Raw genomic sequence first — 27,721 nt, forward strand, 5'->3', positions numbered from 1 at the left:
GTACGTTATTTCCACGTGTGACAATTGGGATTATGGCCTCTTGGATTTTTGCATGGAGTCTTTCAATAATGGAGTTAAAGGTATTTATAACTTAGTATTGTTATTACCTTTTTTTAACGTTTCTACCAATTAGCAATATAGCGGACTGCCATGAATACAGCTCATTGGATGTAGCTATCAATAACAACGCCAGCAATTTGATCCCGACACCTGTTGTTTGCCTACCAAGAGACATTTTGCTATTATTATCATGTTTGGGACAGCTAGACAGTCTCTCTCTCTCTCTCTCTCTCTCTCTCTCTCTCTCTCTCTCTCTCTCTCTCTCTCAGATAATTTGTTTCTTAATCTACATGTCCACTCTGGTAGTACAATGTAATGCGCAAAGGTCATGCAAGCCCTGGAGGAAATAAGTCACATTCATTCATCTGCACTACCACTTAACCCAACATCAGTGCAACTCACAAACATTGGCTGATCAGGGGTATTGAACTCAACTACAGTAGTTAGCATGAGCAAAGATAGTCAGTAGGGCTGAACAGACAAAGACTGGTGCCTGCAGAAACCCAAACCTCATCAACAGAAAATTCAAGTTAAAAGATGTCATAGTACTGGCCACACTGCTTGTGAATTGCTCTCTAGGAAGTGCAGCAAACACACCATTGCAACGATCGCTTATCGACAAAGATATTGCTAAGATAAACAAAATAATAATTAGGATCTTGTGGATAACCCAGTTTAAATACATTTGCTTGAAAACATTATTTTATCCCTGAAAGTTGCCACAGTTGCTTAAAATTTTAATCATAGTATAGTGGGTGAACAAAATGTATCAGCTAGCCAAGTTAACCTCCATTATCATTAAGACGCTCCTCAGTACTTTCAGAGGATAGTATCCCAACCTAAGTTAAAAAAAAAAAAAGATTAATATATTTTACGTAGATATATTTCATTCTACAGATTTAGCCTGCAGCATTCAACAGTGACATTCTCTGTATGTAGTTGCTCAGAATTTATTTTCACTATTTGAAAACCAATCCAAAATAATTAATCATTGATAAATCATTTTTACTTTACCTTTGAAAACTTATACCCCCTGCCCATATTTCTAGCTTTACAGAATGAACCACCTGGGGAATAAATTTTCTCATTAAGAAAACTATAGAGAGGAGTGTTACAGATATATTTCTGTTATCCAAGCAGATCATCGCACCATGCACTCTGAAAATGTTGGAGATCTACAAATTAGTAAGTGTAATATAACCCAGCATTACATTTTCAACTACATGCAAATTGCAGTGTTGACAGACTTTAAAAATGTGTGTATTTTGTTCGATCATGATGTAGGAAATTGATTTCCTTGAAGGCGTGCAAACTGACAAGCTCTCACAAAAACTGAAAAATGTTGTGCTTTATTTAGAATGATCAATTTTGGGTAAGATGTGCCAAAAAATACTGAGTGCACAGAGAGTGTGAAACATTAGAAAGGCTGTAGAAATTCAAATTCTTCAGTGGGAACAGCTGAGAGATTCAGCTGTATAATCATACCTCTGTCACATAACCAGTCATTTTAGGACTAAGGCCAGTCATCCTCATGTAAATAAATATATTTAAGTGTTAAACCTTTAGTCTCGGCTTTGAGCTAGGCTATATGTTACAAAGTTATAAGGGATTATTTCTCTTATCAGCCAATGCACACAAGACCACATACAACTCAGATGCCAGGTCTAATGTCATGCAAGAGCAGTCAAGAGTAGTGCCTGTTTTGTGTCAATATATTCAGTGCATACTGTTGAAAACCCGTTGCAATTAGTGATTCGTGAAGATGGAATAGGTTTTGCTTGATATAAGTTTGGTGGGATTCTGTTTTTTCCCCCCTCTCCTTACATAATATAGGTTTTATTGTTGTTGTTGTTGTTCAGTTTATTTGGACTGACTGATGAACAGTCATTTTGTGGAAGAGCTCCTTCAAGTGGCCATGGGCTGTACCTTCATAATGTTGCTGTAATGGTGGGTGATCTAGTTCCTGTGAACAGTGCCATGGAAAGGCAGGCAGTCTCAACTCGGCTCAGTTTTCCCAAGGGGGCTGTCTCCTGTAATGCCCAAGAGAAATAGGGAACATATGAGACATTAATTCCCTGCACTTATTATTATTACTTAGAAGAATAATAAGATGTATGTATTATAGGTTATTCTAATTCCCTGTAGTACAATTGTGTGCAGGTGGTGTGTAAAACAGAAACGGCATGGATGGGAAAAAAATATTAGAAGATTTATGTATAGTTGGAGAGTCTTAACTAACAGTACCAATGCTTCCTGTGTAACCATAACTACCTTCATGACTTTGTCTATCCCTAACAAGTGCAAAATTGACATTGCGCTATCTTTTGGAAGACAATGCCCTCCTGTGGTATCTTCTTTTGAGCTTTTTATGTCGTTTCTTATCTGCCCTTTACTCTAGTGGCGAGTATGAGAAATGTCTCCCGCCTACCAGCAAGCAACACACACACATACATACACACGCACACAGCACTTCTATGTTTGTCAGACTCAAATCCGAGGGAGAGGAGCTAGCCGCCATTTTCTAAGCGTCTCTCCCTAAAACGAGAGAAAAAGGCTCGCGATAAACTGGCATCTGGATTACCTTTCACTTATTGAGAATTGGACTTTTTGGTAAAGGATTATTGTGAAATTACCTACATTTGAAGTAATTTGGAGTAGAAAGGACCGTTTCCCGGCCTTGCCTTATATTCGCTGTAGCGGCGAGGCGAGCTAGCTGGCGAGCAAGGTGTAGTTCGTTGATTCGCCCATTGCCTGAATCCGGAACGAACCCGAGCGGCTCTGTAAACCGGGCCTTTTGGTAATCTGGTCGCATTTTTGGATTGATTAATGGCAGAGTAATCGAACCAATCCGTGTTTTTTGTGATAATACCCTTGTTTTTTTCACCAAAACTGCGGGGGATTGTTACCGAAATTCCCTCGGATAGTGCAACCTCGTCACGTGGTAGGTTCCTCCTTTTTCTTTGTTAGCGAGCTAGCAAGACTGGCAAGGTCTACTCCCAACTTCTCGGCTTTTGACATATCTGCATTACGTACTATTTGATTGCCAACCAACTAGTGTGCTGAACCAAGACAAATGAGTGGTCACATAGGTTTACATCAGCAGCCTGTGTATTTTTTCGCTACCTGATTGCAACGTATAACGTTATCATGTCTGCACTCTGCAATAGGTCTTAACGCGTTGATTAAAATAAGTTGTGATCTATAACGCTGTGCGGTTTTATTTTACAAACTACTAACGCATGCAAAGTTGCCGATTCTGAATTTCACTCTGTTAACTTAATGCATATGGAATATTTTGTTCTAGCCTTTGGTAAATAATGTCGCTCTTCACGTTATTAATTTAACATGTATAAACCATCGTTGAAATGAGCATAACGTAGCCACTGACTAAAATGTTTACTTGGCTGTCGGGGTTAGCGAAAAGCTACACGTTCGCTTTCTCAAGCACAGAAAAGGCATCACGTTACATTAGCTGATAAATCATATAAAATGTGATGTGAGTAGGTAGTGTTAGACTGCAATTGGCTTATTAGTCCTGCATGCTACCTTGCTAGCAGGCTGTGTTTCTTGCATCAGCAGCTTTACTGAGCTAACGTTAGCCAGAAACGAAGCGCATTAATTTGCACGCAGTGTATTGAGTGACATGGTTTAGCTTGATATTCATCTTTGGTGCTTCGGGTGGTTTACATTTGGTTGATATGTTGATCGACTACTCATGTTTACTGACAGGGCTCGATCATGTTAACCCGCGATGAATCTTGTATAATTTTCCGCGAAAGCTATTGAGAATGCATGATCCTGAAATGTTGCAGTCGTAGCTTCTCAGGGCTGGAAGACATGGACCGAGGCGCCAGCCTACCCATAAATTTACAAATATTATTGTAAACATCAGGGGGACATTTTGGTGGTTGTGGCTGGCTAACGTTTGATGTAGACATTTTTGTCGCACCTCTAGCCAGCCAGTTAATAGAGAAATTGCTGTTGTAACACACTATGTTTAACACGATAGGCAAGCGAATGATGATTATGCGTTTACTACCGTTAGTTATTAAATTACCACTGCCGTTGATGTTAACAAGTTCGGTGTATTTGTCGGAGCGGAATGGGCGGTTTTAGGTGGATGAATTGCATTGCATAATCTCCTTCGGAAATACCAACATGGCGTAGTGCGCGCTGACTAGAAACTGCGGTGAAATACTGAGCCCCCCATTCATCTGGCCTGACAGACGATACGGGGAGAAGCAGCCCGCTTTCATCTCTTGCATTATTTGGAAGGAACGTCCCTCAATTTGATATGATTGGACGGGCAATCATTTTGACCGACATGTTAACCCGCAAAAGAGTACTTTCCCCTGAATCACGTCGTCCTTATTCTCATTACATATGTTTGTAATTTGTGAGCCATATCTGTGCTGTCTAAATACCATTCGGGAAATTAGAAAGCTTTGTTATGTACATCTGAAATTGACACAGGAAGCTAGGCAGGGTGACATCATGTGCTTTGGACTAATACTGAGGCCTAAATCCACCTACTTACACACCCTGTGTGGAACCCTGCTGCACACTGACTTACCAGGGCACATGTAGGGCAGTAGGGTTTGAATAATTTGCATTGGCTTTGCCTGTTTCTTCCCTCATCAGCTAGTGTTGAATTCAAGAGCTCTTTCTTTGAGGAGGAGCCTTGTGAGTAAATGACAACGAAGGCTTGTTCACACAGGCATGGGTGTAGTGGGAATTATTTATTGGCCTGGGATTTAGCTATGCTGTCTGCTGTTATCCTATCTATTGCTTTTGCACCCCACTCCCCAAGGTCATTGCATCTCATTAATTTGTTCATATTTAACAATAAAGTCTTGGAAGAGGGCTCTCTGGACCAATATGCAGGCCTCATTGTGCTCATGATTGTATCAAAATTTTATTTCCTGCTAGAATTTTGTCGGAACTTAAATGTATGGTTTAGCCTATAAGCTCAAGTAAATTTGATCATCACAGATGTACCTCCTATTCTCCTGCAATGTTTTTCCTGGTGCCCTTGCAGGATCATTTTTAGCGACAGTAGCAGCCAGCAGGTCAACAAAATGTCAGTGAGTCACCAGTTCATTAGATTAGGCTTTGAACTAGATTAGCGTTGTAGACATTCACTTTAGCTTTATATTTCAGTCAGTATGTTGCACTTCATGTTAGGCTTTAGCAGTGGCAATAATCCTTTTCCCTTGTTTCTAATTTACCAAATATTTAAAAAATTGCCCTTTGTCTTTTGGCTGGTGTTTTGTAATTTTCCACTGACTTAAACTGGTTTAAAGAACCTGTAGTGTGAGGATTCCAATTGTATCTACTTATAATTGGAATCCTCCAATTGTATGTTTCAATTTTAATGGGTACATACTACATGCCTGTTGCAGTTTCCACTCCAGACATGTCAGGGGGAAAGATGAGCAAATATTTTTATTGGTTCATTTAAGTGAGAGCAAGTTAGAATTTTTAAATCTGCTTGGCCACAAAACAGTCTCATGGTCTTTAATTGAGACTGCACTTGTTATATTTGTATACACAGTCTTTCTTCAGAATATGCCTAGGCTATTATTGACTGCCTTTTTTGTTTTTGCTCTGAGTAATTGTGGTTGCACACATCCAAATCAAACTGTAGGAAGCTGCTGGTTTCATTATTAAATTCAATTCTTGAAGCAAAAATATTTTAGGTAATTTCTGGATTTGTCTCTTTACACTGCTGTTTTGTGGGTCCATCACTGGACAAGATTGTGACTTTTGATTGTTACTTTTGAATTGTTGATCAGAAAATACCTGACACCTTCCCACACCCGCCAGGATCAGGGCTTGATCTGGTAACCTTTTTTGTGCTTGAGTTGCACAGTGGTCTACCTTGTTTGACTTTATTTCTTGTCTCCCCTCCCTATTTCTTTTTCTTTTTGTTATATCCAGGCTGTCCTCTGGCGGGGCAGTAAGCGGGTGGTGTGGAGCAGGCCGCGGTGCCCGTCCCTCTGCACTGCATGGCTGCGATGGCGCCCGCTCTCACCGACGCCCCAGCCGAAGCTCACCACATCCGCTTCAAACTGGCTGCCCCGTCCTCCAGCCTCTCACCGGGCAGCGCAGAGAACAACGGTAACGCCAGCAACATCCTCATCCATAGCAGCGGCCCCGCTAAGCGCAAGGCCGCCTCCGAAGAGTGCCCTCTCGACTTCTGTGGCGGCGACCAGGAGCAGCAGCCGCAGCAACAGCAGCCACAAGCCGACTCCGCGGCCCAGGCCTCGGCCCTGGGCAAGCTCCAGCCACTGGTGGCTTCCTACCTATGCTCTGATGTGACACCTGTCCCTTCAACTAAGGAGTCAATCAAGCTGCAAGGAGTCCTCATCAAACAGTCTGTGTTGAAAAGTCACAGAATCCTGCCCAGCTCCCTGCTCAACGGCGGAGGAGACTTCCTGCTGAGGAAGAGGCAGGCAATAGAACTGTCTGGCGGCCAGCTCAAAAGCCTCATGAGTGGTAGCACCAACGGTGGTGGCCAGCCCATGGCGCCCGTCAATGGCCTGGCCAAGAAGCTGGCCACCATGTCCGGCTCTGGCTGCGTGGTGGCGGTGAATGGTGACAAGCCCTCTGCCACCACAGACTCCCAGTCCCAGAACCTGCCCTTGGACTCTGAGACCTTGACGGGCACCTTATCGGGGCACGTCCTGATGAAAGGAACCCTTAAACAAAAGCATTCCTCAGGGGTTTCTCGAAACACAGATGGAAACAACCTTGAACCGCCAGTGGTCCAGTCTGCTGCACCTTCCCCCTTTGCCCACGACAACCCCAACTCTAATGAACAAGTGAACTTGGAGGAGGCTGATTCACACACGCTTACCAATCAGCCACATGGGTCTGATAGAGAAAGACCAGGTAGCAGCCAGCAGGGTTCTCCAGCATGCTCACCTGCACCACAGCCTCCTCCTTCCTCTTCTTCTTCCTTGGACAGCCTTGATGCCCACGTGAGGGAACGAACCCTTCTCAACAGCAGCCGCCAAGGTGAGATTGAAAGCCGTCTGCGGCGCCTGCGCAAGCGTCTTCAGGTGGTACAGGCCAAGCAGGTGGAGCGCCACATTCAGCAGCAGCTGGGTGGCTTCTTGGACTCGGCTCTCAACCGACTGCTGGCTGGTAATCGCAAACCAGAGACGGCAACCCCCACAGCCACATGGAGGACTGGACGCCACTCCTCCTCAGGCAGCAGAGACAGCCTGGGTCGCTTCCTGAAAAGCGGCGCCATGCCCTCAGAGCTGGAGAGGCTGTACCTGAGCGGAACGGCCAACCTGCATTCAGCAGAGAGCGCTTTTGACTCGGATGTGACAGAAAGTAGCTCTGGGGGAGACTCTGACCTGGAGGAGGAGGAGCTTGCCAGAGTGGACATTGAGCAGCGACATGTCAAAATGTAAGTAAAAGTGAACTCATTGGTGAAATCACTTGGTGTAGACTACGGTTGGAATGAAAATCTGCTTACTGTTGGGCCGTGATGGGCCGATGGCACATGATTGAGAGTCACTGGTCTGGATTAGTGTGTCTTAAACCAGTTGTTTTTCAATTATGAATAAGTGGTTTTCAATTATGAAAACCACTGTTTTCACAGAGATCTAAAACTTGTACCTTCATTAAAGCTGTACAGATTATATTACATGATTTTGCAGTGGCTATTGTAGGAGCAAAAACATGGGATGGTTGTCAACAATGCTATTTTTAATGAAAAAGCAGTTAGTGTTGTACCTCCTTTAGAGTGTCGATTGTTAAGACTCGGCCATACTGTTCTCTATGAAACCACATGCCATTGCTATCAGAGGCAAAATGCCCTATGTTAAGCAAAATATGTAATTTTCCCAATCTGTTGCCCAGCTGAAGATGGCAAATCAGGCTTATTGTAGATGGGAGATGTAGACAGTACTTTTGTTGCCAGCGATTACGTTCTCTAATCTTCATGGTACTAAGGGTCCCCCAGCTGTCATGTAAAAGTCCCTGTTCCAGTCTCTGCAATCTGCTACTTAGGCCTAGCAGGTGCTAATGACAATTATAACTGCCTGGTCTGCCTCAGTAGTGGTACGGTCAAACTCCAGGGAGGGGCAGAGATACCATTCGCTCAGAGAGCTTGTGTAGTTGTGTGGGTGGTACCATCCTGTGGAGAATACACAGGCTCGAATGGACTCAAAGTAAAAAGCTCTCTCCTCACACAGTGCTTCCTCCTGCGAGGGCCAAGGCTGAAACTGAACATTTTGTTTATCTGCAGAGCGAACAAGCGAGCGCCCACAGAGCAAGTGAATGTTTTGATTTCAACTGAAACCAGGAAGAAACCTTGGGTGGGGGGGTGGGGGGGCAGGTAATGCAGAAGGTGTGGGTTTTGTGTTTTTGTGTGCTGCCTGTTGTGATGTTGGGTTCATCTCAGCGGGGGCTTGCAAATGTATTCCATGAGAAGTTCAAATCAAAGTAGCCTACACCTTTCTGTGCCATTAAACTGTTGGAAAGTAAAAAATATTCTGCCAGGTGGGTCAGCAGTGTTAATGGACTTAGTGACCTGTGTAGGACTGGGTAGATTATTAACAAAGCAGCTAAGACCACTGATTTTTATTGCCCTATCCTGTGTTGCCTTTGGACCTTTGACCTACATATCTTTAACTAAACAAAGACCTGCGTTTGTTGCATAATGCATACATGACCCAAAAGTGGAGAAATGGGCTGTATTTTGTCAGGACTATAATGTTGGCATTGTAATAGGCTATGGTGTATTCATACTTCTGACTTGTCCCATTTAAGGGCAAAGGAATGATTTTAGCGTTGTTTTTTTGGTAACTGGCCTATAGCATGTCATTTTCAAAGAGAATGGGTTGTTGGCTGAAGGCTGTTAGATGGGCTTGGGAATGGGGGAATGAGGGAAATTGATAGACAACCTAATTAATGCAAAACCATGAGTAGTACACATGGAAGTATGGTCAGAGATTTTATCAGTTCCCATTCTGCTTATTGGTTCTGATCTTTGATTCTAAAATACAATTCTCATAATTTGGTTATCTTTTTTTTTATTCTTAAAACCAGAATATTTTGTTTTAAGACTTAAAACAAGTATACCTATTCTGTTCATTGTTGAACAAATGGATAATGGCCAAACACAGCGAGTAATAATGACTATTTTTGATGCCTTTGTATTCAGATAAAGGCTATCACACAAGGCTGAAAAATGCACAACTAATTTTGCACATAGTGAAGGCGCATATTTCAGTAAGGCAGTTTGTTTACCCAGATATGCTGGACTCATTGTGGAGAGAGGATGTGGACCCTAAACCAAACCTTGTCATCAGTGTTCACACGCTCACACTCTAGATATTTTCTCCTTCCCAGCAAAAGTGAAAGATGTACCTCTCTAGAGGGGTTTGGAGAAGGGAGAATTGGAGGTTGTAGCTGCTTAGTGAATTAAGTACATTTATGTACTGGTAGTATATATTGATTCATAAGTTTTTGCTTGCAAGCAATAGTGAATGAGTGCTGTCAGACTATCAGAGGGTGAGCCATATTGGGGGAATGTTGTTGCCATTTATAGACGGCGACAAATCAAAAAACATCGTCACATTAGGGATGTAACGATTAGATGATGGTAACTATCAAATTTCATAGATTGGCACATACATGATCAGTGCATTTTCATTTTGAATATGGTTCTGACATGTTTGCATAAGAAGAAAAACCTCAGAACAAGAGCATCCACAGTATGGGAATATTCAAAGTGGATACAAAATAATATGGTGCTTTGTTCAGTGCAAAGCTGGCACACTAAAGCAGCGACTGCCATACCTGAAAGGATCAAATCTCAGATCCAGGCAACTTGATGTGCATTATGGAGTAGTAGCATGGTGAGTGTTATTCATGGTAGATTAGCCACCTATCTAGCATGTTATGTAGCAAGGTAATGCCAGCTACTGCTGTTTGATAAACAGACAAATTGTTGCTCTCATATACATCCTTGAAAAAGCTGTAGTTAATGATTGTAGGTTTTCCATGAAGACCAAATTCTTAGGCCTTGTATCCCAGTCCACCTTTTAAAAATCAGCTCTTTGACCAGAACAGCTGTAATACAGTAGTTGAATAGGATTGCACACTGGAATGTACACAGATAACCATAATACAGTGTCATTTGGGCTCTGGACTATAACTTACTGAAATGTAGATTGGTTATAATGGCTTATTCCACATGGAAATTATACAAAAATGTCTAAGTTTTGAATTCATTTTATAAAGTAGCTGCATTGATTAATACAAAAATAGACTCATCACTAACAGTCAACCTTAGATGCAGACCACATTGTAATATGCTGAAGCAAATGTTGGTTATTCCTGCTTTGTAGGGAATCACTTTCCTGCAGGTGTATACCGGTGTTGTTTTCACACTCATAAAGCTAAGCCAAACTTTAAAGCACTTCGGTTCAGCCATGTTTTGTGAAGGGAGTGCTGTAGAGCCGGCGTACATCGGCATTACTTACCACACAATGCAACAAATGATGCAACTCGAGCTCAGCAAAACAAGCTTAGAGAGCTAACATTATGCTGCACAGGGATGTTCATGAATAAGCCGTGTTTGAATGCTCTTTTAGTAATGACGTCACACAAGCACCCATCTTTTTTTTTTTAGGTTTACTGAATTTTGCCAGATAGCAGATGAAAGCCTAATCATTCTTGCTACACTGAGTGAAAGTAGCCTTGGAAATTTTAAAATGTGCATCTGTAATGCCTTCCTAAGCAGCTGTATGATGAGCGCATGGTATTACATTCTGAGGTATCATTAAGCAGAATCAGAAAATTGCTTTTTAATTATCCGTCCCACAGCTGTAAAAAGTTTAAAACCGGTTCTCAGTTCCCAGCCCTACACAGAGGAGGGACTTGACCTTGTTGTGAACAAGTCATTTTTTCAGGAAGTAGGGTGTGTATATAACCATAATGCCACATCTTCACAGCTGATGTCTGTCTCAGTTGCCAATTAATGGCTTACAGCAGTACAGCAGGCAACACTAAAGACAATGTAATGTCTTCTTCAGGCAGCAGCACTTCAATTATTTAAAGTCAGCTGAGTTGGTAGCTGTGTGGAAAATACCTATTTGAGCTGCTTGTTTGGATGCTATGTATTGCTTACTACTAATCCTGTCACCCAGCCTATACTGTAGACGTGGTTTCCCGTATCCTAGAGGATTGGTGGCCAGCCAACATCTGTTCCTGTGCTTATGCTGCAGGGCCACTCTGCTTTAGCCAGGGTGTCTGTGTGTGTGAATGTGACGTCCGTAATGGCCTCTACCAGGGTGTGGGTGTTGCTAGCTGCTGAAATGACTTCTTTGAATGTTAATGTCCCAGACAATATTAAATCTTTATACTAGCCAGAAATGACTCTAATTTGGACATGCATTGTAGATGCATTAGAATCAGGTATTCATTGGATGTCTTAGATGAGCTGGGCTTGAAGAGCAACAGAGGGAATTGAGTGGGCACAGTTTCTTGTTTCTGAGGCAACAATAATGCTCATCAGGAAATCACAGATCTTACATAAGGGCTCACAGACAGACAGGACTTCAAACAGTCTGAAATGGTGATATTATCTGATCAGGACTGAAATGTTCCCAGGTTTGAAGGTTTCATCTAGAAGTCATCCAGGCCATCCAGGGCTGGAGGTTGAGAGTAAACGTTGCTTTCCTGGTCTTAATCTAGCAAGGCTGTAAAAATGCCTATTTGCCTGCTGCTCTATGAATTAGGGTAACTGGGTTGGCTGAGACTACAGCGTGCCTTTCATGCTTATGGCTCAGCATTACTCTGCAGTCTGAGTAGCTTAGTTATGTTTTTTTCCTCTCTTCCCCTTCCTCTGTGTGTATGTATGCATGTGTGTGTGTCTGTGCATAGGTTTCTGTCCTGTTTGACACATCTGGATGTGTTTAGCTCGGCCCCAGTTCCTCAACATGAACCCACAGGCGTTACATAACCCCCCTCTTTTATGTAATGACTGCTGCAGCTCTCTGGCTGAATTTGACCCTCTCTAGTTTTTCCTACCCCACACCCTCTCTGCCTGCCTCACTCTCAATCCTGGCTCCCATGCAGTTTCTTCCTGCAATTCCTCAAAAAGATGAGTTCAACCAGCTGTGTTGTGAAACACCAGTCGGCGTTCATGACAGATCAGAATGAACCTGAAAAATCAGGCCATCGTCAGCCTCGCAAATTGTTCCCATGTTTTGGCTAATTTTCAGCCCTCTTTTAACATGCTTTGAAAACCCTTGACTCTAGAGAACAAAAGAAATTAAAATGACAGCTGCTGCTTTGATTTTCCCTGTTCTTGCTCCTGAGCATGAATGACGCCTGAATGGTTTGTGATTTGTAATTACGAGGTGATATTATTGTCTTTTATTTGGGTGTGGAAAGGTGAAATGTATGCAGGCGGTTGTTTTGCCTTGCCTTTATTCAGGAACGTGTGTACTTGGAGCTCACTTTTTCAGGATGTGAAATTGGGTATCATAAAGTCGGAATTAATTAACTGTGATTAGTTTTCAGCTGATGCAAATCACAGATTTCTTGATCAGAATACCTGCCTGTACAGGTCAGACGCGGATTAATTCGTTTTCGGTGCATTTGAAAATTCCTTCCGAATGAGTGCTTACATTTGATGCAAGTACATTTGATCTTGCATGTTCTTTGCTAGTAGCACATGTTATGGAAAGCAGCACTCTTCGTGGTGTTGTATACATGATACAGAGTGGTCATTCATGCATATATTTGTTTATTTTTACGTCATAAAATTATTTAAATATTTGAGGTCAAGCACTAATCTATCGGATACTGATAGTGATCCTGACATAACCACCTGAAGTAGAGAGATTGCGCATTTTTTCTGTTTAGCTTCCCGTGATGACAGAGCAGGATAAAGGAGCATTACCTACGCCCCTTCTATTCAGGGTAGATTTCCACTGGAACGGGAATATCAGGTGTAGACTGGTTGACGAGCTCACTGGTCGGCTCTCAGCCTAGGGGCCTGTTGGCTTTTGAAGGAGTGCCGGGCCATGTTTGGAGCAGTGTTGTTGGTTTTAGAAGGGCCTGTATGGTATAGGAGTGCCTAGTGCCATGCAACATATGTGCTGCGTCCAGAGAAGCACCACAATGGAGAATGTGCTGACAGCCAGAAAACGGCGGCTGTAGTGATTGCTGCTGGTGCTTTGTGTGTGTGGGAGTAGGGGGGAGGAAAATATGTGCAGGGTAGATTGGGGGGGGATGGAGCTCCTAGTGTCGGGAGGGGGGATTTTCCCAGTTCTGTTATTGACCCCTCCTCATCCTCCTTCCTTCGCTCTGACGATTAAGGTCATTGGACTCCTAACAGCTTGTGTGTGTTTGTATTTTAGCCTCTCAATTAGAGCCAGTTTTAGCTCTTCCTGCTTCCCTTTTTCCCATCACTTTGTCATATACCAGTGGTTCCCAACTCCAGTCCTTGGGACCCAGCATTCACTTGGCGTCCCAGGTCTAAATTAGTCCCTATTAGATGGCTAGAATGAAAACCAGCAGTAGTCTGGGTCCTGAGGACTGGACTTGCTATCCCCACCTTTATTTAACATTTTTCCTGACCAACGCTTCACATCCCTTGTCTGTGACCTTTCTGGACAGCCTCGCTGTGCTTTGTTAGCAGGCCAACGCTGAGATGTCTGCTCATGCCTCAGTGGTTTGAGGATCCTCACAGTGTATGTCCATCCCTCCCCGTCATAAGGAGCATGAATCACCTTGAGATCATTTTCCAGCCCTACCTCAGGGACATTACACCGGCCTGCTCCTCCCCTGGTAGATCAATTCTCCACCTTCCACTCCCAGAATCTTAGGACACAATCTTTCAGTGATTGGTGCAATCGAATGTGTGACACGCTCTGCGCCACCACTGTTGTTTTGAGAGGAGTCCCTATAGGGACACACACAGATGCAAATGAGTTGCCAGTGCATTGATCTGGTGGATCAGCCAGGGGCGTGTTCAAGAGTGTTGCAGTGTTTGTGAACATTCGCCACACAGATAGATGTTTTCTAGGCTTGACTCTGTACAGTAGCAGGAAATGTTGTCAGCCGGATACAGTGCAGATGTATTTGCAGCAATGTCCTTTTATATTGTGTTGCAGTGAACAAAACACTGATGGTTAAATGGTGCTGGTGACTGAGTTTGACCAGGGGTGAGCGAAATAAGGATTCAAGACAGCAACTTTCATTTCACTAATGGGTCTTCAGTGAGTTGCTGTTGCCTGCAACAAACCACACAATAACCCCCCTTCTGCGCAGCCCCACAGTAAGACAGGATTCCTGCTTGGATTATTGGAGTCATCCCAGTGTCCGCCGCGCTGCTCCATGACTCCAGCCCCACCCCCGCCAGCACCCTGTGGCCTATAGATTGCTTTTAAAGCCTGTCTGCTGCTCTCCAGGCTGGCAGAGCCTTCCAGTCCTTATTGTCCTTCTGTTACGCTCTTCTTTCTTTCCTTCCTTCCAACCTCCTGTTCTGCTGGTCTTACCAGCAGCCTTATTGCACTTCCTCCATCATGGTGGAGCTCTGGAAATTGAAAACAGAGAGAAGGGGGTGGGAAGGGGAAGGCACAGAGGAGTGCAAGGTCTATCTTTGTCTGGCATCTGAGTCATTATTTTCATTGTTCCGCCACGGTCACTGCGGCCCATATTTTGATGAAACAGCGCCCTCTGTGGTCGTTGCTCCACAGTGCAAGAGCAGACATTTTCCTCTCTTCTCTGCCTTTGAAATGCCCATTCTGTGTGTCATACTGGTAAAATGGAGTGCTCTGCTCTCACTGGGCATTCATTGTTTGCCATGAGAGAAATCAGTTTAATGGAAATCCCCATTTTTATCTGTCTTCTATGCTCATGATGCATGCCTGGCTCTATTGCTTTTTGAGATTAGAATGTTTTTTTCCAGGGTGCCTGCAATTGTCAGTGCTGGCAGCTTTGTATAATGCTGATTCACTGACCTCTGCAGTCTGGCAGGGGAAATGCCTGGAGGCTTGCTGGATAATAATATGGTTAAATGATCATTTTGACTGAATGCTAAAACATTGTGTGATATACTTTGTGTGAAAGGGTGACTTATTTTGTTTGATAGGATGCTTTTAGTGTGATGTTGGATTTTACTTTGGCAGTAAATACAATTGGAAAATCTCTCTTGAACTAGTGGAATGTAATTGAAGTTGATTTAAAAAAAAAAAATAACACATGTAGGCCTATGCGTGCAATCTCTGTGCTGGACCTGAACAGTGCTTACAATTGCATAAATCTTTGAAGAAAATCTGTTATTCTGCACATTAACAGAATATATGATTTTGCATTACATTCTATGTTCAATGAGGCTGGTCAGCTTGCCATTTTAGACATCTACTTGGGAACAAGGTGACTGGTGGCTGTACAATTCCATTCAGAATTATTGTCATTTGTTGACCTTAAACGCTCACACCCTGTGTGCTCCCCAGATGGAAGCGGGCGGAGAGCCGCTACACGGTGGAGAGAGCTGCCATCATCAGCCACTGGAACTGGCTCCAGGCCCACATCTCGGACTTGGAGTACCGCATCCGACAGCAGACTGACATCTACAGACAGATCCGCGCCAGCAAGGTCAGTGGCTCACCCTGCATTGTGTCAGATGCGTTTGTGTTCGGACCCGTTTGTGTGCCTATTCAATGCTGGAATGTAATTCAGCAGCGCCTCTGTTCTGTTTGCTTATGTGCAGTCATGTCAACAATCACTTAGCTGTTTTATCACTGGTCACAAGGATAGAGAGCAATGCTTTTAAGTCTTCCCTTGGTGTCGGGATGATAGGAGAGCTGCTGTGGTGTATTTATGTCATGTAACTGGTACTTGGTATCACTGTCTTTGGGGTGAAAGTATAACCCTCGGGTCTCAATTCCATAGGGCTCAGTAGAGTTGGGAGGTGTCGCCCCCAGTGCGCTGCCTGCTGGTGGGACAGAAGTGAAGGCAGAGCCTGTAAATACTCAGGTAAGCAGAGTGAAGGTGAACAGAGGGGCGTGTCTTCCTGCACAGCTGAACCATATTCTCAGCTTCTTGGGACTTGAAATGCAAAATAAATTGATTTGCAATGTCCATGCATGTGAAGCCTCCAAGCAGACTAGTCAATTCAGATTCATGAACAGTTTGAAGTGGTTCTGAATTCATATAGAGTGTCTATTCCCTGGGACTGCTTAGTTGGTATTATTGAGTATTCTCGATTTTCTGCTAAAGCCTAACCTAAGCTGGTAATGTGTAGGGTGATATGGGGATTGAAATTTGGAAAGGTCTTTCCAGTTTCTTAAATAGTCAATCCACTAATGCTTCTGACACACAAACAATGGAAAACAGAAGCCTGTTGTTACCATGAAGGGGCAAAGTGATGTGAACTGTTGAGTCTTGAAAGAATTTAGCATTCTGATTTGATGACCACCTTTCTCTCAGGCCACATATTCAGGACCTTGTAAAGAAACTAAAGCTGAAATACGGTTTTAGTTCAGGAAGTCATGTTTATTTTGCTGCTAAAAAGGTCACTGCCTCTTTAATACCAGTATTTGATTGAGGCGATGTTTTACACTCACATCTCCTCCCAATGTCTCTGAGCCTTGGACATTGCTTATCATAAAGCACTGAGATTTATTACTGTTAAGAAATACACTCATACCTTGTAAGTTCAGGTTGACTGACTTGCCCTGTTCACTTACAGGTTTATTCATTGATACATGATAATTTATGAGACTATTCAGCTTCCTTATTTGTTCTTATAGCTTGGTGGAAATTACTCTTTACAGTCACAGGACTTGATTCTGTTACCCGTCTGAAATGAATCTGAAATGACATCAAGGTGTGAAATGAATCAGGCAAAAGGTCTGAAATGAATCAGGCAGAAGAGCTTTCATGTACTGCGCTCCTTCAACGTCTCTGACATTGCCGCATTATTTAAAGCTGGAAGAACTTGTCTCTCTGGATAAGTTTAAACTGATTATGCTAATGTGCGTTTGCCAGTATCTCTGCAGGCCTGGCCCCTGATCTTGGTGGTTTGCAATTTGGCTACTGCATTTTGTGTGGTCACACAGTCAATTTTCTCATTCCACTGACCTTTTTTATGCTATTTTGTGTTTTTGCTGAGGTACATTGTTTTATGTTGGTCTAAAACAAAACGTCAGCCACTGACTGCTTTCTCAACCAGGTCTCTGGTTGAGGAAAAAAAAAACATTTTAAATCTTTAAGGGACGGCTGAATAAAGGTTAAAGAAAAATAATGAACTGGTGAGTGTGGAACTGGTGAGAACTGATTCTGCTCGCTGCAAGTTGATTTTCTAGGCTAGCACACCCCAGAAATGAGAGGGCTGTGGGTCACACCCTTAAATTGTGATGGCATATAGTTGAGCAATTTAAAAAGGACAAGGGCCCAATTATTGGTTCAGAATAAATGAGGCTTTGATGGGTGTAAAAGCTTAAACAAAGATTGTAGGAGCTTTAAGCCATGCATCTTGATCACATTGCAGAATAGTTTTTTTAAGCTTGGGGAACCCTGCTCTTTTCACAAATGTAGACTGAATAATTCAAGGCCATGGGACTGGCAGGTTTCAGCTGTATTATGTAGTATACCCCTTTTTAACTATTTTGCATTTGCTAAGTGCTGTTGGTCAGCCAGTGTTGTGTCGGTTGACATTAGGTGTAGCCTCACTGGCTTGTCTTATCTGTCTGTCCAGGATGGTAGTTCAGAACGGCTGGAGCACACAGTCACCGCCCACGTCACCACCACAGAGCCTGGCCCCTGGAAAGGCCAAAATGGACGGCCAGTCAACGGTGTCCTCAACAGGTACCGCTGCAAAAGATGACCTCATTCTACAGTTCAGGGCGTCTGCATGCTGAGGAAGAGAATGCTGCTGGGGGAATTCTGGATAATCATGAAGCTTAGGATTTGTGATAAAAAGATGCTGAAGTTACTGTTGCCATTACTGTTGTCATCTCAAACTGGGATTTTTGAGTTATCAATATCTTGTCATTTAATATCCTAATGCTGATTCATAGCTAAATGGCGTGCCCACTGGCTTACCAAAATAATGACAAGATAAGATGATCAGTTGTGTCTGTAGTTCATGTTGAATTTCCTTTTATCTTGAGAAATGTTATTAATATGTCTTTGGTTAACCAAGTTATTCGAGGCACAATTCCTTGAGCTTACGTTGAAGATGAAAGCTGTTGCTTCATTTGCCCTGTTGGTTTTCCTTACGATAGGATGGCAGAGAGTGCGGACACCAAGCACCAACAGCCCTTGGCCTATGACAGCACATGTGTGGCTGCCCGCACACGACCCCTAGTCAGCTGTCGACGACGGCGGCTCATTCAACCCAACACTGTGCCCAACCTCAACGGCAAGGTGAGTTTCATTGTGTGTATGTTTGTAGGCATGTACATGCTTATGTTACAGTGCAATTTACATAGTTTCCAGTGTGATAATGCTCAGAACTGGTCACTGAAGAAAAAAAGACAACAAAAAAAAGGGAGAACTAGCCTAGCTCAGAACTGTTTAGGCTACCGCTGATTATGGAACAAATGTATGGCAAGTGGAATATGTGGTTTCTAGTGGAGTGTAGCAGAGGCATGCACCCTTGCAACTTAGTGCCAGAATTATGTGCAGTCACATGCATACCTGCATGTTCTTGCTGGTGCTTGATACTTCCTTGTAGGCCTTCACTGTTAACAACTATCACTTTGACATTTTGACAAGCCCACGCACATATACAGACATATGCACTCACACACCATACACACGTCCCACAAATGCAGCTCTGCTCCCTGTGTGTGTTGCCAAGACATTTAGATGTTTCTCCATCTTTTCATGATATAAAGTAAAATATGTTTCTATAAAAATTACTCAAAACCTCACAATTCCGCTGTGTTCTGAATTTATTCCATTTTTAAACCGAGATTCCATCATTCCATCCACAGTCAGCAAAACGGAAATCATACAACCTTGAATACATTATCAGTGGAAAATTTGGATAAGTTCAGTGCATGGAGCAAATGTATCCCAATGCAAATATGCAGTGGTAACAATTCTCATGTAAAATTTATGTAATCCTTTCAACTGACAGGGTGTGACTGTGGCGTAAGAGATTACATGCTGATGTGTGCGTAGGTGTGTTCATACTGAAATGTGTATGGAAGCGCTGCAGCGGGTTTGGCTTTATATGCTTGGCCACACATTTCAGCGCAACACAATGAATTATCATTCTCAGCCAACATTCAGCATGTTTTAGGCTGCAATTCCGGTTTAGTTTCTTGCATTGTAACACAATAGTTAGGTAAACATGAAATGGATGACTTGTTTATGAAAAAGTAGGGCATCTTCCTGCAAAGGCAAACAGACAAGAAAGTAGAGTAATCAACCTTGTGACAGCTCACAAGTTTTAGTTGAGGAAATGGCAACATGGGCTGATGAATCATCCTTTTTCCCTTTTTCCCATCCCTTATTGGTCAAGGTATCTGCAGGTTCTAGAGTGTGAAAAAGTCTAAATTCAAATCTAAATTTAAGACCTTAAAAACTATTAAAATGTATGTATGTGAGGGCTTAATTGTCTCTAAGCGCTGCATGTCCACACTTGGATTAATACAGAACAGGGTTAGATATACAAAAGTTTATTTCCCCAATCATATCTGCTTTACTAAACAAAATTGGACTTCATGTCCCTTGACAATCTTTTCTTATACTGCCCATTTATAGTTTCAGAACTTTCATTAGCTAAGTTCAGTTAGAGAGAGGCTGGTTTTGTTTCTTACTGTGGTTGTTTTAATTGGTCTGGAAATAAATTCCAGGTACACTTTAATAAGGTCTTAAAAAGTCCTAAATTTGGCTCTCTGAAACCTGCAGATACCCTGTCGCCATGACGCCAATGGTATCAGAAGCAAATTTATTCATCGATGAGACACTTCACTGAGACACCTGTGCGCTAACTTCATCACTGTTTGCAGCACTTAAGAGAATAATTTTCTACACATTATTTCCGCTCTTTGTTTAGTAATATCTAATTAATACAATTAAGTAAAAGTTGTATTATGGTGAAAATTGAACTATGAATCTTCACACCTTGCCTTTACAACTCCCACAATCCTCCTCCTATTTTAAGAACTATACATCATTGCCATGGGACTGCATAGAATCTGTTCTTGTTTTCTAACAAATAGGCATTAAGTGGGGGTTTTTGGTGAGATCTTGTGTTTTGAGAAGTTTTCTCTATGTGGCAGGTGATGACCTTGCCGTGCTCATTCAGTGTGCTGTGTAGCAGAAACACCGCTTTACTATCTCTGACCCATTTTTGTCCACCGCAGGCCCAGAGAAGCAGCTGTATCCAGTGTAACTGCAGGGTCAACCCCAGCTGTGTGATGTGTGGTGGCCGGCCCACCCCCAGGGAGGACCCTCAGTATGAGCTGCCCACCCTGGAGCGTCTGTCAAGACTGGATCCTGGCGTCCATCCCATTCTCTCCTTCCCCGACGGTCAGTACGGGACGACCCCGCCCAATGGGAGCTCAGAGTTTACACAGTCATTTCCTATTTTACATCTAGAGGGGAAGAAAAACAAGGAGTGGCTGGGGAGATCGTTCCAGCCAGAAAGTTCTCACGTGCGCAGTGAGAATTTTCAGTGATCCGGTTAATCTTTTTTTATCTGAAATGGGTATAATATGGCCCTGCATATGTGTTGTACCCCCAGTACCGGGCTCCTGTTACATCCAGTGACAATATTGCCCTCTTTCCTGTTTATTCCTGCTAGTTATAATTGTTTTCCCTTTGTATTTTAATTCATTTGTAAAATGCAAGAAAAGACAGGATTTCCACAAAGCCAGGAATTTCTGGAATATGGTGATGTGTTGTCCCAAAAAGGCAGCCATGAAACTCTTAAAAATGATACATAGTTGAGACTAAGCTGCATTTACAACAACGCATTTAGCATAAGCTCATATACTGTAATAAGGTCAAACTGCAACTGGCCAATCTGTTTGAAGTCTGAAATTTGAAAGTTTGAAATCTCCTAGTTACAGGTTTGCTTTTTTATACTGTTATGTCTAACGCTTGGTGTATGTCTTCCTCAGATGTTTGTGTAGGCCTGCGTCTGCAGCAAGTGATGAAGAGCCAGTGGCAGACCAAGGCGCTGGAGAGGAGCAAGCCACTGAAGAAGCTCTCCCTCAAACACAAGCTCTCCACCTCCAAAGAGAAGCACAAGTTCACCAACTCACTCATGGCAGTCAGTAAGTACATGTGCTGCAGACAAGGACACAGTTTGACTCCTTGAAGAACACAAGAGACACGTGCAAACTCAATAACGAATCACGTCCTGCACGTCCTGAAAAAGTCTTAAAATGTCTTAAATTATGTTATGTAAACTCAACATGGTGTTGATGTAGCGCTAAAGATCTCCGATTTTTTAGAGGTCTTAAAAATGTTGTGGTTTCTTGGTGGGCTTTGGTTTAGGCAGTTTTTCTAATAAGAATCAGCTCAGTCACAAAGACCTTCTGTATATTCAGACAGGACTGCAAGCGTTTTCATTTTCACCTTTATTTTAGGAGTGAAACTGGTCACATATTGCATTCCAAGTGTATTTAAACAGTCTTTAAAATGTCTTTTAATTTAACTTGCTGCAAGACACCCTATGAATGCACATTCCTTTGACATATTTCAAGGGTATACGCATGCCAACTCCCTGCCCCATGATAACCTGTTCGGTGCCCCTTCTTGTAGGACTGGGCCACTATAAGAGCCGTGCTGAGAAGCCCAGGACAGTGGACAGCGGTGTCGGTGGCAGCAGTGCTGTTCTGAGCGCAGCCAGGATGGAGAGCCAGGCTGTGTGCAAGACCGAGCGGCTGCAGGCCCTCTCCTCCCCCTTAGGGCCCTATGACAAGAGCTACAGCCGCAAGAGATTAAGAGAGCACTCACTGGACAGGACTGACCGTGAGTCATGATTTTATAAATGAAGCCCTGGTTCAAAACCCCGTAATGATTTGCAAAGGAAATGCATTTATTATAAGGTCCTTTTTTAATATATTAAAGGTTCCTGGGGTGAAAAATGGAACTCAACCCTATTTATCCCCTGAGCCTTCCACCATTTTGGGGTTTTGGGCGCATTTGCTTTGGTCCAGTCATGGGCATCCACACAAGTTGATGGTTTTGTCATGGCTCAAGGAAACTGGGTGATTATCTTAATGTGAATCTGTTTGTCTCTCGTCTTCCAGCCTCCCCTAAGCTTTTCCTGGACTCAGGCAGCCCCTGCTCGACGCTGGCCAACATGCACTCGTCCCTCCACAGCCCCCTGACGCGCCAGCTGTCCACCTCTTCAGAGAACTCAACATCGCTGGGCCCCAACAGCCAGAGTGTCCCAAGCACACCTGTAAGGAAACGGTCGCATTTTCGGTTTCAGTTTCACAAGTGTTCAGAGCAGAATGGGGTTGAGGCATAGCGAAAGTAATGGTTTATGTTTATTTTGGGTGCTCTGATTGACTGTTTGCATTCAGACTTGGTGTTTGTCAAAACTACATCTAAAAAATATAATGCTGTTTAGCACTGAAAGGGTATTGGTAAACTACAATCAACATAAATCAATGCACCTATGATGCAGCACATGGTATTGGTCAAACAGTTGGTGCTTTGCTGGCATGTAGGTCTACTGAATAGAGGCACAATATGAAAATTAGCCTACACCATATATTTAGGAGGTAATGAATTTGTAATTGGCTGCATGTTGTACTTACAAAACTAGCAAAAATCAAATGGGAGTATAATAGTCAGCTGACATTGCATTAGTAAGTTAGCTAATGATAGCCTAATTAGCTTATAGTAGTCTACACATACACACCTGAAAATTTGTCAAAACAAATTTGTTATAGCTGATGGGCTCATCATCATGTCCATAATTATTTGAATAGATAAAGAACATTTCACAAGTTATTAATAGCATGTTTTAAATACCACCACTACTACTCTGCTCTCGCAATTGGTTTAAGAGTGGACTGATTTCACGGTTTGTTGCTGAGCAGTCAGTATTGATTTGAAATGGAAAATTAACCAGGATGTTAAAATGAGTCATTTTAGTGCTCTGGGCTAACGTTTTCCACTGGTGCCAGTAAACTGTTCATTTTGTGTCACCAGCAAATAAACAAGTTGCACCAGTAGGTCGAAGAATGCTTCACACCCAGTGATGACTGTATTGCCTATTGAAATTAATGTGTAGGGCTTGGTTTGGATAATATGGAGTATAGTTGGGAGCTTAGTTCACAGCCTCCTTAAACCAAAGTTCAATTAGTGTTGAAGAGATGGACTATTTCAAATTGCAAATTTATTTTTCTTTTTAAACAAAAGTGTGATCCCAGTCAAGCAAAACCAAGTTGCTTTGCTTCCCTCTCTCACACAGTCTAACCAAACTACAGATGTTGATGGTCTCTGCAATCTCTCTGCAATAGTGAAATGAGGATTTGAAACGGGACTCGGTTTATAGCATAGAATACTGTTTTGGTGTACTGGGCCCTGACATGTATGTGTCTTTGTCCCCCAACAGCAGCCCATCAAGAGGAGGCGAGGTGAGAGCTCGTTCGACATCAACAACATAGTGATCCCCATGTCTGTGGCCGCCACTACCAGAGTGGAGAAGCTGCAGTACAAAGAGATTCTCACACCCAGGTAACTTTCCCCACTGGAGCCTCTGCCCCACTGTCAGGCCAGGGCATCAGGCTTACTCTGCTTGTTTTGACAGCAGTAATTAGTTGATATTTATGATGGATATGTAAGAGACATGGGGTTTATTGCTGCAGACGATACAGAAGCCACTGGTTTCTTGTGCTCACATTTTAAATTTTTTTATTTGCGTAGTTGGCGAGAAGCGGACATCTTCTCCCAGCCCATAGCTGAAGAGGAGAACGAAGCGGAGGTAAGTGATTTGATCTGTTACCGGCTGACTCAATATCTCAGCTTTGTCTGGGGTGATGTGTATTAGGTGTCCTAGATTAGGATCCAGTAAGCTTCGTCTTTCGGCCCCCTAGTTCCTGATCATTCTACTTTAAAATGTGCAGGTACTTTAGGGGATGTATCAATGTATTTAACTGTTTGATGCACACTTTCTGTTACGAAATTTAATTTGAATTCCTATTTTCTTTCCTCTCAAATACATGGCAGAGAGATTTGATAGTGACACCTGGTGGTCAAACTGTAAACACTTTTTTAAAACGTTACCTTTTTTAATGGATCTAATTTAGTAACCTTCAAGCTAAAGCAGGCACACTTCTGTTGCTTTTCTAGTTATAAATGAGCCACTCAAGAGGACCTGGTCACTGAGGATTTTAGATCAGTATTCATGGGCCCTGCTGCCATTTTGTGTGTGTGTTTGTGTGTAGGTGGAGGACCTGTCAGATGCAGCCTTCATCCAGCTCCACCAGCCCTGTGAGGACCAGGAGCGTTCCCGCTGGACCTGGATGGCCTTGGCTCCCGCAAAGAGGAGGGGCAGCAGGTCGGTACTATAGAACTGTGATTCTCAACCTTTCTCATATCAAGGACCCCTAAATTAGTCCACATTAAGGCCACAGACCTCGATTTGATGAGATTTTGTATTGTAGGATTAGAGATAACAGTGAAACTACGATCAAAACAGTCATTCTTCTACATTCTCTAATTGTGTTAACTTCTTGTAAATGAAATAATAGTGAAGTTTAACAATTCATCAATTTGCTGGGGACCCCCTGGAACTCCACGTTGAGAACCAATGCTATAGAACACACAGCGACATGGGAGTCCTTATGAATGGAACTCAGTTAGGAATAAATGTTCAGAGAAAGTGTCCTGTTGTATCTGATGTAGACTGTAGATGTGTCTCCCTCTGGCTTGACACTGTCTTGTGCCTCAGGTCGTACAAGTCTGTCGATGGGCGGACCACACCGCTGCTGTGCGGGACCAACCCTCCCACCCCTCAGCCTGCGTCCCCAGACCCGGGCCACTGTCCTCTGCTCCACGACTACAGCCATGTGCCCTCGCCCATGAGTCCGGCCAGCCCCGACGCCACGTCCAACCCCCACACACCCTGCTCCAGGGACTCCCATCGCCTGCTGTCCAACGAGGACACACGGTGCTCTACGCCCGACTTCACCTTTGAAGAAAGGGTATGTATTGGTCGCTACACAGTTCATTCAATCTTTTATTGGGCATTAGTATTAATTGCTTCAATTGTAAAGGATAATACCAGTTTTTTGGTTTGTTTGCTTTGTTCTTTAAGTTTGTGCCAATCATCTAGTTGGAAATAGACAATTTCCACAGTCTGTGGAAGTTGTTTTTCATACTAAACTAAATGAATGGCAGCAAAATGTTTATGAGCTAGATAATCCATCATGCTAAATGTGAAGCCTTAATTTGGTTTTGTCCAAGTTTCTCTGTCTTATCACATCTGTTTATCGATGTGCACATTCAGAGACCTCTGACTGGACCAGAGAATATTTCAGGCTCTTTAGTTGGATGAGCAGGTCACAGTGTGTGTGTCATCATGTAAATACAGGATGTAGACAAAACCTTTCACCAGTGGCTGACATCCTTTGTGATTACATCACACTCTTTGTTTGTCAATCACCTGACACCCACAGGAAGCAATGAAAGGCTCCACCAGGAAACAATCCCTTAAAAACACGTTGCCTTACAAATTTAGTTGTCACATCCATTCCCTCTTAATTGGAGAATCTTTGTTAGCCGGGACAGCAGTTTATTTCAAGCTAGGTGTGAAACTGTGAAGTTTGTATTTTAAAAGTGAAGAAAAACCAGTAAATGTTGAGAAAATCTATTCGCAGACAGCATGCATTGCAAAATGTCTGGGGAAATGTAAATTGGCTCTGAATGACACCACTACTTACCTTCAACTAGTTTTCCATTGACAATTTAATTCATCAGGTGATTGAATTAAAGCTTTGAAATGCAATTTGAATTGTTGATTTAAAAGTGTTGTCGGTGTTTCCAGACGGTAGCGCCGTGGGAGCGTCGAAACTTCCCCCTGTCGGAGGACCCGGCCCCGGAGCCTGAGGCGGAGAGCGACCATCTCATCAGGCCCAGAATGCGCAGCATCTCGGGTTGCCGAGCGACGGGCTATGGAAGGCTCGACTCGGACGACATGGACTTGCCTTGTGACGACGACGGCCCCAAACACAAGGCCGCCGCCCACCGATGAATGACTGACAGGCTGAGGTCCCCCACTCCCTCCCCAGCCCCTCTCTGGCATTAACAAGCAGAACCTCAACGCAAAATAAGATATTAAAAGGGTTCCTGTTGTTTGATATTCAAACATCAGTCTAATACTTTTCACAGTTTTTAGTGAATATTATGGAGATAGAAGCCTTTCCCTACACTTGTTTTTGTCACAGGAAAAAAGAATAAATGTTAAAAAAAGTATAAAACAACATGTTACAAAAAATGATTTCTGTAGTAGGCTAAACAATGTACATGGGGGCTTAGTGGTGTTTCATATGTCGCGTGTACACTTGTAGCGCACTATGTAGCGGACTCCTCAAAGTATGGCCAAAGGGTGTTTTCTATTGACTAGTTTGCTTGTAATTCCCATGTACATTTTTAGTGGAGTGACAAATAACAAAACATGAAAAAATATCCTCTTATCCCCCATCCAAATAAACAGGTACATTTGAGATGTGGTCTCCCTCTCCCCCTAGAGGTCGCCTGAAATCACCAGAGCTCTTCTCCAACTGCCAAGTCCAGTTTTGTTGGTTTGCTTTCTTTGTTTGTTTCATTCCTGACACTTTTTATTTGTATCTGTTCTGTCTGTTCCAGCGTAACACATTCTTTGTGTTTTGAATGGTAAATCATTCCTTTTGAATCTCTTTGGAGAGTGTCCAGCTCCTCTCTTGCCCTGCAGTCTCTCACAGTTTTGTTAGAGGGCGAAGGCACGGAGGGCTGGGGTGTCTTTAGAGCACTTGCCCTACAGAAAGCGCTGCTGCATGCTGAAAACATGCTAATGCTAGTCTTATCACAACAGCACACAGAAGGTTTTCCACTTATGAAAAAATGCAGGTAATGGGGATAATCCTTTTCCCCTTCACACAGTCATTGGTGTATTATGTTAGAAAAATCAAATTGTGGCAAAATAATAGAAATAACACAATTTAGCCCCCTCCCCACCCTCTGGTTGAACTTGACAAGAATAAGAAGTGTTCTCTTGCAAACATTTCAAATGTAGCAGCTCTTACTTAGCTAGAAGCCACCCCAAGCTCAGGTTTTACAATTTAAGGGAATATTTTCTGATGTTGAGAATATTTTCACTGCTCAGATTGATCTGATCTAGAGACTACTCTGTTGCAAGATGAATTTTGTTTTTGCCACCCCACAATGTCATAACCACACTATTGCCCCCTTAAGTAACTAATTGCTATGCAAAATCTATGGTTGTATAATTTTACACCTGTGTTTTTATGCCACAGTCATTCAATCACTCTGTTTTTTCTTTTGTAGTTAAGCAAGATGTCAATGTACCTGTTTGATTGTTGCAGCAGTTAACCTAATCAAAAGCAGAATTGTTTTTTGTAAATAGTACCATTAAAACGTTTATGTTTAACTTGGCATGATCGTTTTGGCCTCAACTCTTATCGGTGTGAAGCATTTTGTT

At 42.9% G+C, this 27,721-nt stretch overlaps 1 protein-coding gene across 3 annotated transcripts; it reads left to right on the forward strand.

Moving 5' to 3' along the window:
- On the forward strand, positions 1-27,675 carry kansl1a (KAT8 regulatory NSL complex subunit 1a). Of its 3 annotated transcripts, none has more exons than XM_071545755.1 (15): positions 1-80; positions 6,001-7,480; positions 15,552-15,693; positions 15,991-16,074; positions 17,798-17,907; positions 18,327-18,468; positions 20,421-20,586; positions 21,180-21,335; positions 21,826-22,035; positions 22,317-22,471; positions 23,636-23,757; positions 23,947-24,004; positions 24,468-24,580; positions 24,974-25,226; positions 26,069-27,675. In XM_071545755.1, exons 2-15 carry the CDS (start codon positions 6,069-6,071, stop codon positions 26,273-26,275), a joined length of 3,330 nt encoding a protein of 1,109 aa, XP_071401856.1. In that variant the 5' UTR covers positions 1-80; positions 6,001-6,068; the 3' UTR covers positions 26,276-27,675. The 3 variants fall into 3 exon arrangements, with proteins under 3 accessions (XP_071401856.1, XP_071401855.1, XP_071401857.1); XM_071545754.1 differs by lacking the exon at positions 1-80 and adding an exon at positions 2,566-3,001; XM_071545756.1 differs by lacking the exons at positions 1-80; positions 15,991-16,074 and adding an exon at positions 2,566-3,001.
- Positions 27,676-27,721: the final 46 nt, after the last annotated feature.

This window comes from Centroberyx affinis, unplaced genomic scaffold (assembly GCF_046629955.1).
Source record: "Centroberyx affinis isolate AG114_WGS23_722 - 3 ecotype Tasmania unplaced genomic scaffold, CSIRO-AGI_Caff_v1 ptg005038l_1, whole genome shotgun sequence".
NCBI lineage: Eukaryota > Metazoa > Chordata > Actinopteri > Beryciformes > Berycidae > Centroberyx > Centroberyx affinis.